Consider the following 12,128-nt stretch of genomic DNA (forward strand, 5'->3'; position numbering starts at 1 on the left):
CAGCAGGCCGGCCGGGGGTGGCAGGGTGGTCCCCCCGCCGTTGCGGGAGCCCCGAGCCGGCCCGTTGCAGTCGTCGCTGAAGCAGCAGCGCACGGTGGCCCCGCCGGAGCCGCCGCGGCGCGCCTGGTCACAGAAGGACTTGTAGGAGCAGGATTTAATGATGCTGTCTGCAAGGAAAGGCAAGGCGACAGAGGGTCAGGCACTGCCGGGATCCGCGGGTTTCACGGGCACAAGAGGAAGAACCTCTCAGTGCGGCACCTGGACGGAATTAAAGCATCTCTCTCCTCCCCACAAGTAGAAGCCACCTCCTGCTCCGCCTCAGGTCCCCCTGATTCTCCTCGCCCTCTGCTCCTCAGCCCCTCTGGTCCCCTCCAAGACCCTCTGGTCCTCCCCCCTTTCCCTCTGGAGCCCCCAGGCCCCCCAGCCAAGGCGCTCACTGGGTGCAGTGATGGTGGAGCAGGCATCGGCGTACTGGGGGCAGCTGTGGGATCCCTGCTGGTTGCAGTCGTTCTCGTTGGATGCCACACATTTGTGGCATTTCAGAGCTTTGCCTGGGTGAAGATGAGGAGAAGGAGTGAGAGTGACAGCAATGCACCGTCCCAGAGCCCCCAGTGCCCCGACAGTCAAACACTGGTGACACCCAGCCCAAGGACCTGGGGGGGGGTCACAGGTGAGGGTTGGCACCAGACAGAGTCGAGCCATGAGCAGGAGCTACCATGGCATGCAGCAGGATGCAGGATGGGGCATCACCTGTCCACAAAATTAATGCAAAACTCCTCCAAGCGTGACTCAAAATGAAGGGAGCTAAACCTGGCAGGTGAGCTCTGCCGAGTCCTTGCCCTGCAAAGTCTCCCTGAGAGTCCTGGAATTCCTTTTACAGTAAAAATAGGTAGGCATAATATTTAAAAACCATCCTGGACCTTTGTCTTCTTGTGCCAGATTTCATTTTAATGAGTATTTTGGGGGCGAGAGAAGGGAGAATCCATCCAACCTGCGGGAGCAGCTCCCACATTCTCCCCTGTACTCAGGAAGCTCAGCCCGAGGGTCTGCCTGGGGACAAGCAGGGTGACAGGCAGATGCAGGAGGGACAAACCATCTCCAGATCGCCCTTTAAGGAGCCCCACAGGCAGGTCAGACAGCAGCCAGCCCCTCTCTGCTGTGCACCAGAGCCGACAGTGGTGCCAGGGCTGTGTGACCCCTCAAAGCATGCACACACCTCAGAAAAACCCGGACCTGAAGATCCTGCTCGTGCCCGAAATGACGAATCCTGGATTGGATGGGGCTGGAGGAGGAACTCGGCTCTGCCTTGCTGACAGAGCAGAGCCCTCTCGTGGCAGCGGGGCCAGAGCTTCCCCTTCCATCTCGGGGAGAAAACCCGTGAACGGTGGGGTCAAAACTGCCTGAATTGAATGGGCAAAATTGGGATTTCATGGGGTCGGAGGCCAGTGAGCACCTTCCATTAGCCCACAATGACCCGGCCTCTGCTGCTGGGTTGTGTTGTGTCTCCTTTGCTGCCCCTCACAGCCTCTCACCTACCCTGAGCTAAAAGTACACTCGTGTTCTGTCACTGTGATATTTTTTGAAAAATCTTTGCCCAGAATTTTTCTCCTGAGAAGATAAGAAGCCTCAGAAAAGAAATGTAAATAATTATCTGATTGTTTGGAATGTGGTCTGGCGGTTGCTTACCAACAGGTTTGATTGGTTCCCTGTGAGTTGTTTTAATTTAATGACCAATTCCAGTCCAGCTGTGTTAAACTCTCTGAGTCTGTCACGGGTTTTTATTATCATTTTTTTCTAGCCTTCTCATGTATCCTTTCTCTTTCTTTAGTATGGTTTTAGTATATAATTTCATAGAATATAATATCATATAATTTCTTATTATTTCATATAATTTCATATGATATAATATGATATAATTAATATAATATATCATAAAATAATAAATCAGCCTTCTGAGAACATGGAGTCAAATTCTCATCTCTCACCTCGTCCTGGGGACCTCACAACACAACAGTGTTCATCTTGCCTTGCTCCAAAGACCCTGAAACAGCCCAGAGCTGCCCCAATTCCATGGCATTGCTCTGAGCAGTGCAGCCACCCCCTCTTTTACCACGGCTTTTTGTGATTATGCCTTGGAGGAACCAAGTTTTAGCAGGCAAACACAGCTCCAGCCAAGAGAAGCTGAGGGGTTTTGGCTCAGGAGCCTCCATCAGAGGCTCTGTGGTCCCTGCTGGACACAGCATGCCCAGGCTCTGTGCCAGTGGCACAGGGGGCTTCTCTTGGTGCCACTCAGAGGAGAAAGCCACCCTCCCTCCCCCCCAAAACATCATTTTCCTGCAGGGGTGGGAACAGCACGGGGCAGGGGCACAGTGGGCACGTGCCAGCCCGAGGCAGGGGACAGGGACAGGGCAGCAGCAAGCACAGGAGCAGCTACAGGGATTTCCCCCACCTTGTGCTGCCCAGAGCCAAGGGACACTTACTTCCTCCAGCCAGGGACGTGACCAGGGCCAGGGCCAGCAGGGTCTTCATGGCAGGCATCCTCAGCAGTGTGCAGTGTGGGGTGTGGAGCTGCTGTTTTGTCTTAAGCTCTTACAGCTAATCTGCTTGGGTGAGAGCATCGGGGCTGGGCTAATGCCATCTTAGCTGGGGGGACAGGACACAGCTCCCCAAGGACATGGGCTGGGTGATGGCACCACACTGGTGCCATGGATGGGCTGGGCTCTGCTCCATGTCCTGCTTTGGAAACCAGCTCTGCACACAGGACCTTGTGGTGGCTTTCAAAGGTCTTGGATCAAGCCCAGCTGCTCCATCAGAGAACAGCCCCTTCCTTGTCATGAGCAGCCAAGTTGGGCAAATTGGGCAAAACCCCTCCAGATTTTCCAACCCACCAAAGGAGAAGTGCAAGAGAAAAACTGAACAGGGCTGGGAGCCCAGTGGAACCATTCCTGCACCCCCCAGCCTCCAGCAGGATTTAGCCAAGGCCACAGAGGGTTGTCAGGGTCAGTGCAGGGATTAGGGCAAGGATTCTCCTGCCTGGCATCCTGCTGCTGCCTCAGCTCTTCCTGCTGCACCAGCTCACTGCCATGGCACAGCACCATCACAGTGTGCTGGGAGCCACAGGACCAGAAAAGTCATCCCAGGTCTGAATTTCAGAGTTCAGAAACACAGATTTCAGGAACAGATGGTAACTGTACTTATTTGAAACCAAATAATAACATGTAAACCACATTAATAAAGACAAGGCAGAACACAGCCCATACTGGTAAAGCCAACTCCTCCCAAAACTCTTCACCCACCTCACAAACACCAAGAAAACTTTCAAGAGTGATAAACACAGTTTTTACTCAGGCAATGAAACATGGAAAAAAATATATTAGTAATCATTATAATAATTTCATTTGTGTGAGTATAACTCTTACAAATATTTACCTGACATATAAAAGGGAAATTATCATACATAGAAAAACCAATGGCAATGGCAGTTACACACATGGCTGGAAGCAGAGGGGTAGGAGCCAATGCAGAGGAAGTTCCTGCCTGGGGGAGGCCACACTGGAGGGACAGGGAGGAGATCAGTAGTTGGGGGTTACTGGTTGGCACTTGGTTACAGACAGATCTGCTGGCAAACACACACTGCAAACAGCAACACAGCAGCAGGGGCAGGGCCTGCTGCTGCCAAAAGGGCATTTAAAGTCTACTGCAGGGAACAGAGGACAAACACACACCCAGCTGTGACACCACACACAGGGACCTGCCATTCCCTGTGCCAGCCACAGGGACACCACCCCCATCACCTCGAGGGGCAGCCACCCTGCCCGCTGGCAAACACACCTTCTGTTGTACATCACCATGGCCATTATGCACTTATTTATCTACATCTGGAACTATAACCATATTATAGTTAATAAATCATTCCTTAGGAATCTTCTTTGCCCAGGCTGGGGTGCACAGGACGGGCACAGGAGCGTGGCAGCACCAGGGGAGGGGAGGTGGCACAGCAGGACCGGGTGGCACTGGGGACAGGAGGGGTGGAGGGCTGTGTTCTGTGGGGCACCACAGTGCAGCCCTGCTTTGCAGACAGCCCACAGGGACTGCTGTGTGCAGGTCAGGGCTCTGGGGAAGGGGTGAAATCTGAACTTCTGCAATGATCCATCAGCTCCAAGGGCCAGAGCCACACCCCAAGGAGAGACTGACCTCACCTTGAGCCAGGACAGCACAGGAGAATCCCAGCCCTGAGCAAAGCACAAGGCTGAGGGCTGCCACAGTCCCCAGCTGGGCTCCAGCAGCCTCACACCACACCGTGGGTGCTGCTGCAGGCAGGGCAGGGCAGAGCAGGGCAGAGCCCCAGGGCCCCAACCAGAAAGCAGCCCTGGAGCAGCCTGTCACCAGCTCAGAGGGGTTATGCAATGCTGCACACTCTGCTTCCTCAAGAGAAAAAGCCAACTGGCCCAGAAATCTCAGGGTCTCAGGGGTTTGCTTTACCTGCACAGACTCCCAAAGGGGAACAGAAATAGTCCTTGTGGATCATAGAATTGAAGCTTTTTCACCAGCCCAGGAGGGGACATGTGGGGAGGTCAAAGGGGTTAAAAAGAAAAGGGAAAAAAGGGTTTTTCTTTTCTGTCAACTGTGCAAAGGGTGAATATCCAGCACAAGCAACAGGTGCACTGCTTTGAGTGGTGTCAGCCACTGGCTTCTGTGACCAGTCTGTCACTGGGATAACTGGGGGCATGGAGAACAGGCTGGGAAGCTGAGTGCTGGGGCAGGCTGCTGACACCTTTGCTTAAGGGTAGAATAAACTCTCTATATATTATATAACTAATAAAATATAATCAAGTGTATGGCTCTGGCTTAAAGGGGTGTTTGCTCTGCACGCTCGACACGGGAATTAGAAAATAGAAGGAAAAGAGCTCAATTCTGTTACAAAAAGGTAGCAGCAAAAAGGTTTGTGAAAGTGTTCAACACGCTGGGCAGGAAACAGTCCAAACTGCAAATATTTCCCTTATTTCACACCTATCCATTCAAGGCAGAGAATCCTTCACCACTGCAGCTACTGCAGCACCCACGAGGCACATCAGGGTTCACCTCCCCTTCCTCCTGCAGCCTCTGAAAGGGAGCCCTGATCTCACCATGGCACAGGGAGTCACAGACATGGCCCTGGCTGACATGAGGTCACCCAGCCCTGCAGGACCACAGGCAGGATGGCCAGGGGAGGATGGATGGGCAGTCCCAGCTCACCAGAACCAGCATCTCCCCTGCTTCTCAAACACCTCTTGGTGCAGAAACCTCCTGCCTCCCCTGACCCAGACTCTCCTGGAGAGGACTGAAGGTACTGCAGGAATGGGACTGTTCAGTGCTCTGGGGGGAACAAGTCGTGCCTTGTGTCGTGCCTGGCTGGAAGGAGTGAGCAGAGAGCCCAAGTGCCCATAAATGCTCATAAGGTGCACGAATGCAGAGATGTCAGCTCCCTTCCTCTGAGGCTGGCACAGCCAGGGACAGGGAGAGGCTGTGCTGTGCTTCACCCACAAACCAGAGACCAGCCATCCCCGTGCCAGGTGCCCTTCCCCAGTGCAAGAGCCAGCAGGTCCCCCCCTGCCATCACCCACGTCCCCAGGGCAGGACCCACCAGTGGCTGGACCTGTTCTACTGAGCATGTGAGGACAATCAGTGACAGAGAGTGCAGTGGGGACACGACTAGACCCAGCCCAACCAAGAGGGACAGAGCCCAGGGTGTCACCTCCCACCTGAGAGGTGGCACTGGTGCAGAGGGACAGGGCAGCAGGCCCTGGGAGGGACACACAGGCCCAGGCTGAGCACAGGATTCCCAGGCTGACTGCAGGGATCCCAGCCCGGAGCTGTGGGCAGCAGACAGGGACAGTGGGGGGAGCAGCCCTGCTCAGGAGCCACAGGTCTGGCAGCCAAGGGGCAGCTGGACAGGTGAGCTTTCCTGCAGGGACTCCGGGCTAAGGCAAGGTGCTCAACGTCACGAGAAAAGCAGCCAAGTGCAGAGTGCTGGGCGAGGGGGGCTGAGGCTCAGTCTGACTTTCCCAGCTTCGCTATCAGCTCGTCGCAGATCTTGGTCAGCTCCTCAATCTCCTGGTTCTGGAAGAAAAGCAGATCTTGGGGAGCTCTGTGGTGGCACAGCTGGGCAATAACACCAGGGCTCATCTGGCATCAACATGCATGGGAAAGGGCAGCCAGCTCCTCTATGTGCCCCCCTGCAGCAGCTCCTCTGTGCATCCAGGCACTGTGTGGAGCCCTGTGCTCACCCCTCCTCATCCCAGTCAGACCTTGGTGCTGCAGAGATCTCCAGCCCCAGCCCACACTGCTGCAAACAGGCACACATAAGCCAGCAATGCCCATTCTGCCCCCCCAAAAAAATCCAAACCAACCCCACAAAACAGAAAATAAACCAAAAATAAATTCCCAAAAACCAAAGAGCTTCTGGACCAAAAATCTCAAGGACACTTCTGGCATCAACAGGATGCTCAAGGCAGCAACAGGAACTGCTGGCAGGGCTGCAGAGAGGCAGGGGCAGGTGTGTTACCTTCTGCTGCAGGGTTCTCTCCAGGGACTCCACCTTCATCTGCTCCTTGCGCAGCCCCGCGTGCAGCGCCGCGCTCTCTGCCTTGGCCTTGGTGCGCACCTGGGCGATCTCCTCGTTGGCTCTGGGGACAGAGGGGGCCAGGGGCCAGCTCAGGGGGCAGGCAGGAGCACCACTGCTGCCTTGTGATTTCAGGGTTTACCTCAGGACCTCGGGTCCCTCCCTGATAATTCCCTCCCAGGCGTGTCAGTCACCTCTCCCTTCCCATCCCTGACCCCTCCCAGCACTGTCTGTCAGTCCTGGCATTCCAGAAGGGAATTGGCAGATCCAAAGGATGCCCTCTGCCCCCGGGGGCACTGGGCCATCCAGGTGTCCTCTGTCCCTTGAGACCTCCCCTCCTGTCCCTGGCTGGTGGCTCCCTGCCCCTTCCCTGCCCTCTCCCCGGGGTTAAAAGGAGCAGCACCCACGGGCTCAGGAGTTCTGCTGGAGCTGGGGCTGGGTTCAGAGGCTGTGGGCCAGAACAAAGCTCTGGATCCAAACCCTCCAGCAGAACCGACTCCTTCCCTTCCCCATGGCCCTAAAGCTTCTCCACAGAGGGAAACCTGAGGAGCGGCCCCTGCACGGGAGGAAGCTCCATCCCAGCACCCCCAGAGCTCCTGCAGGCCTGGACTTGTCCCCACGTGCCCAACTGCAGCCCCCAGCCAAAGTGTCCCGGGGAAAACCACCCAGCCATGGCCAAAAGTGTCCCTGGGTGAAACACCACCCAGCCATGGCCAAAAGTGTCCCTGGGGTGAAACACCACCCAGTCATGGCCAAAAGTGTCCCTGGGGTGAAACACCACCCAGCCATGGCCAAAAGTGTCCCTGGGGTGAAACACCACCCAGCCATGGCCAAAAGTGTCCCTGGGGTGAAACACCACCCAGCCATGGCCAAAAGTGTCCCTGGGGTGAAACACCACCCAGCCATGGCCAAAAGTGTCTGTGGGGTGAAGACTTTGGTTCAGTACCAAGGGCCAGACAAGCTCAGGCACCTCCCAACCACAATATTGGTAAATTCCAATACACCACGGTGTGAATGTTGTGGCACAGAGAGAGAGAAACAGCCAAGCATTTCTCACAGTGGCTTGTGAGAATTTTTGGGGAGTTGTAAGCATGTGATAACTTGTTAAGTATACACAATCTGCAGGTGGTGTTTTTTCTACTTGGTCTTTCTGTTCTTCTCACAAGGATGGTGTGTGAGGAAGGTGTTTTTGTTAGTTAGAAAGAACTTTGTTAGCCAAACAAATAGAATCTATCCACTCTATAAAAACCACATGGCTCTCCTGAATAAAACCTTCTTGGCTCTTTCTACAACCCTGCCTCCTGCCTGTTCCTGTGTCATTCTAAAAACCGTGTGATTCTCTTAAATAAAACCTTCTTGGCTCTTTTTACAATCCTGCCTCCCACCTGCTCCTGTGTCATTCTCCACAAGAGTGACATCACAGCACAGCCTGAGGCTGTGCAGCCACTGCAGAGCCTGGCTCTGCTCCCCTGGGTACAACAGAGGGGGTTTGCCCCGTGGAACCTGGGTGAAACTGGGTTAATTCAGCTCCTGTATGAAACTCTGCTCTTTCAGGGCCAAGCTAAACCCCCTCACCCCCCACCTCACTCGGGGTTACACGTGCTGCTGAGCTCCTGCTCATCAGCTGAGCCCCAGGGCTGCACAGCCCCCTTGTGTACCACAAACGAGCACTCTGAAAGATGGGAACTTGGTTGAGTGGCCAGAAATAGACCATGAACCTCAGGTTCTGCATTAAAAAATAAATAAGCAGAGATCAGAGAGTGCATTCAGTGATTGGCTCTGCCTTGCTTAGAGACACTTGAGCCTGAGGCTGTAAAATGCAGCTTTTCACATCATTCAGCTCCTGCCTTCCAGCCTCTGGAAAGCAAATGAAGCCTCTTCCCTACAAGGTCTTGAAGCACCCAGCAATCTCATGCATGACCTTACTTGTCTAATTTTTCCTCTGCGTGGACTTTCAGGGCCTGATACCGCTGCTCCTCCTGCTTGACACGGGTTAGATAATCTTGAGCACATTTCTTCAGGGCTTCTTCATTCTGGAAAAGAAAGTACATCCATCTGCATTGGCACTGGGCTCTGACAGGGTGATAGATACTGTTCTGAGGGCACCAAAAAAGGGTTTAAAAAAACCCAACTTCTGCTTTCCACTCAGCAGCATGGAAACATGGAGTGTGACTGCCCAGGGACCAGAGCTGCAGGGAGAAAGGACAAAGCAAGGTAAGGACCTTCTTAAATCCTTCCAGGACGCCCTTCAGGTTTTCATATCTCCTGAACAGATCCGACAGGGACCTCTCCACCGAGTTCAGGTCTGCCAGAGCCTGGTCCTTTTCCATTGTGAGCTGCTGCAGGTTCTTCTGAGATGTCATGTTTGTCCTCTGCTCATCCTCTGGGATGGAGAACAAACAAGGACACAGTGATTGAGAGGGGACAGCTGTGACAGCCAGCTCCCTGCCCTGCACACCTGGCCAGGTGACAGCACCTCACCTATCATCTGGGCAATGGTCTTCTCATACTCAGCCACAATTTTCCTACAAGGAAAAGAAAAAACAAACAGGTGAGAGGCCACTGATTTTGGGGCCATGCACCTCCAGCTGTGCTGGCAGCAATCTGACCCAGGAGAGGCCCTGCTGGCCCTGCCACCACTGCACCCCCATAGGAGCACAGATGTTGGGGCTGCACCACCCATCAGTGCTGCTTCAGACCAAACCCCTCCTCTGCCACTGGGCCTGGCACAGCTCATGGGGTTTTACTTCTTTTTAATTTTATTTCTGTTTTTATTTCTATTTATTTCTATTTTATTTCTGCAGCAAAAGAAGGAGCAGGACACAGCACCAGCAGCAAGAGAACACTGACGTGAAGGAGGAATTGAGAATCTGACTCCATGGTCTCAGAAGGCTATATTATAATATATTAATTACATTAATTATATTATATTATATTATATTAATTATGTATTGTATTGTAATATATTATATTATATTGCTAAATTAAAACTATACTAAAGAAAGAGAAAGGATACATCAGAAGGCTTAACAGGAATGATAATGAAAAACTTGTGACTGACTCCTCCAATGGTGATTGGTCATTAATTAAAAACAATTCACATGGAACCAATCACACATTCACCTGTTGGTAAACAATCTCCAACCACATTTCAAAGCAGCAAACCACAAGAGAAGCAATCAGATAATTATTGTTTTCATTCCTCTCTCAGCTTCCCAGGAGAAGAAATCCCGGCCAAGGGATTTTTCCAGAAAATGTGACAGTGACACACTGACACAGCACCAGCACTAAGAAGTCTCTGCCAAGCCTGGGGAGGCTGCCCTGTGCCACCCCTGATGCCCCCTCAGCCTCCTCCTGCCCAGGGACAGCTCCCACCTCATCTCCAGCACCTCCTGCCGGCTCTCCTCGTATTTCTTCTTCCACTCGTTGGCCTCGATCTCCTTGGTGATTATCTGGGAGGCAGCAGACACAGAACCCTTGGGATGGGCTCTGAGGGGCTCTGGGCTCTCTTTTCCTTCTCTGTCCCACACAGGGGATCAGATCCCCCCTCCTGGGCAGGGCAGAGCTGCCCCTGCTGCCCTGGGGGGAGGTCCAGCGAGGGGCAGCCCCAGGGGACAGGGCTGTCACCTCCAAGGAGCATCCCAGGGACAGGACTGTTACCTCTGAGAGACAGCCCCGGGGGACAGGGACAGGGCTGTCACCTCTAAGGAGCATCCCAGGGACAGGGCTGTTACCTGTCTGATGAGAGAGGGGCAGTCCAGGGGACAGGGACATGAGGGGCAGCCCCAGGGGACAAAGACAGGGCTGTCACCTCCAAGGAGCATCCCAGGGACAGGGACAGGGCTGTCACCTCTGAGGGACAGCCCAGGGGACAGGGACTCCAGGGGCAGCCCCAGGGGACAGGGACAGGGCTGTTACCTCCTCTCTGATGAGTGTGAGCACAGCTGCCTTCTCGGACTCGCTGAGGCAGATGCCAGCCAGGGGACTCTCACTCCTGCTCACGCTGGGGCACTTGTCCATGGAGCACAGGCCGGGATTGTCCTGGGGGAATGACCCAGCTGGGATGTTGGGGGGTTCTGCATTTCCCTTTCTGCCCACAGAGAGCCCAGAGCCTGCACCTGACCCCTGGCAGAGCTGCTGTGAGGTGCCAGGACCTTCCCCTGCCAGGAGCAGGCAAGAGGAGCCACGAGCTGCTCCAGGGAGGCAACATCCCAAAAGGGAGACCCACTAAGGGAGATCCCTTCCAGCAGGAGGAGACCCAGCCCCAAGCACATCCAACCTCCCCTATCCCATGGCTGGTTTAAAAATCCCCCCAGCCTGGAGGGTCTCTGCTGGCTGTGAGCCACTGGAAGGCTGCTCTGCAAGGGTCTGGGTCTGTCTCCAGCCCCTCCCAGTCTCTGCAGCTGACGTGCTCACATTGCTGCTGGCAGCTGCAGGGACATTTCCTGGGCTTTGCTGCTCACCCAAACGCCTGAGGAAGCTGTGGGGGAAGCAGAGTTCACCCCTCAGCAGAGCAGGGGTCCAAGGGACAGCCCCACTCATCCCTGGTGCTCCAGGAGAGCTCTGAAAGAGGAGATGCTCACACAGAGATCCTGGTGCCCTCCTGGTGCCATTCTGGGTGTCTCTACAAGGCCTTGTACCCCCATTGTCCCCTGCCTGCCTTTCCCAAAGCCCCACTCCTGTGCCCTCCTGTGCACCAGTGCTGCAGCCACAGGGACAAACTGGGGACAAGGCTCAGCCCAGGTGCTGGCACTGCCCCTCCTTTCACCACCCAGACCAGTGACAGCCGTGCAGCCTCTCCCTGAGAAGGAGCTGCCAGAAATAGAGAAGTGCTGGGAGGAAGGAGGCAGCCTGCTCCTCACGGGTTGGAAACCAGAGCACTGGAGCACTTCTCCCCTCCCTTCTCCTCCCCCTGGTGCTTCAGCTGCTCAGCTCGAGCTCCCCGAGCCCTCCACAGCTCTGCTGTGCCCATGGCAGAGGTGGGAGCCACCCCTGGGGCAGGTTTGGGGTCAGGCACCCCATCACTGAGGAGGTTCAGCCTCCCACAGTATCTCCCAAGAGCAGGTGCACACCTGAGCTTCTGCAGGTACCTCTGGGGTGACAGCAGCCTGCCCAGGCCCTCCTGGGCACCAAATGAAAGCTCACTTTGCCCACGTCCTTGTGGGGCTCAGCACAGTTAAATCTGTCTGACAGGGGCTGCTTTTGCTGATGTTGCTAATCTCATTGTCATCTACTTGTCAACTCAAGCAGCTTTGGCCAGGGGCTGGCACAGGGTGTCCCTTGGGGCTCCTCAGGCCGTGTCAGGGCTGTCCCAGCACAGTGGTTCAGCAGCTGGGCTGCCAGGGGCAGTGTGGCTGCAGAGCAGGGCTTCTGTGCTCTCCCCACCTCTGCTGTCAGAGGGCAGGGCCCTGAGGGTCCCTCCCAGAAGGGACCAGCACCAAGGGGCCACCAGAGCCAGCCCTGGACACTCCATGTGAGACACAGCCCGTGCTGGCAGCTCATCCCCTCCCCAGGGTCTCCTGTGCCC

General features: G+C 54.9%; 1 protein-coding gene and 1 long non-coding RNA gene across 3 annotated transcripts in view; both read right to left on the reverse strand.

The window, feature by feature from the left end:
- Window positions 1-71: 71 nt before the first annotated feature.
- On the reverse strand, window positions 72-1,866 carry LOC127060370 (uncharacterized). Its single transcript, XR_007779359.1, has 3 exons — window positions 1,217-1,866; window positions 438-551; window positions 72-167 (listed from the first exon to the last, which is right to left on the reverse strand). It is a non-coding gene; the product is annotated as an uncharacterized LOC127060370 (long non-coding RNA).
- A 1,450-nt stretch (window positions 1,867-3,316) lies between these two features.
- Window positions 3,317-12,128, reverse strand: part of TACC1 (transforming acidic coiled-coil containing protein 1) — a 33,166-nt gene continuing 24,354 nt past the window's right edge. For both annotated transcript variants that reach the window (XM_050982869.1, XM_050982867.1), the window contains 7 exons: window positions 10,520-10,642; window positions 9,977-10,053; window positions 9,083-9,126; window positions 8,824-8,984; window positions 8,528-8,634; window positions 6,545-6,665; window positions 3,317-6,099 (listed from right to left, as the gene is read on the reverse strand). In XM_050982869.1, coding sequence (XP_050838826.1) covers window positions 6,031-6,099; window positions 6,545-6,665; window positions 8,528-8,634; window positions 8,824-8,984; window positions 9,083-9,126; window positions 9,977-10,053; window positions 10,520-10,642 — 702 coding nt within the window. In that variant the 3' untranslated portion in view covers window positions 3,317-6,030. The remainder of the gene's footprint in view (window positions 6,100-6,544; window positions 6,666-8,527; window positions 8,635-8,823; window positions 8,985-9,082; window positions 9,127-9,976; window positions 10,054-10,519; window positions 10,643-12,128) is intronic.

This window comes from Serinus canaria, chromosome 22 (genome assembly GCF_022539315.1).
Source record: "Serinus canaria isolate serCan28SL12 chromosome 22, serCan2020, whole genome shotgun sequence".
Classification (NCBI taxonomy): domain Eukaryota; kingdom Metazoa; phylum Chordata; class Aves; order Passeriformes; family Fringillidae; genus Serinus; species Serinus canaria.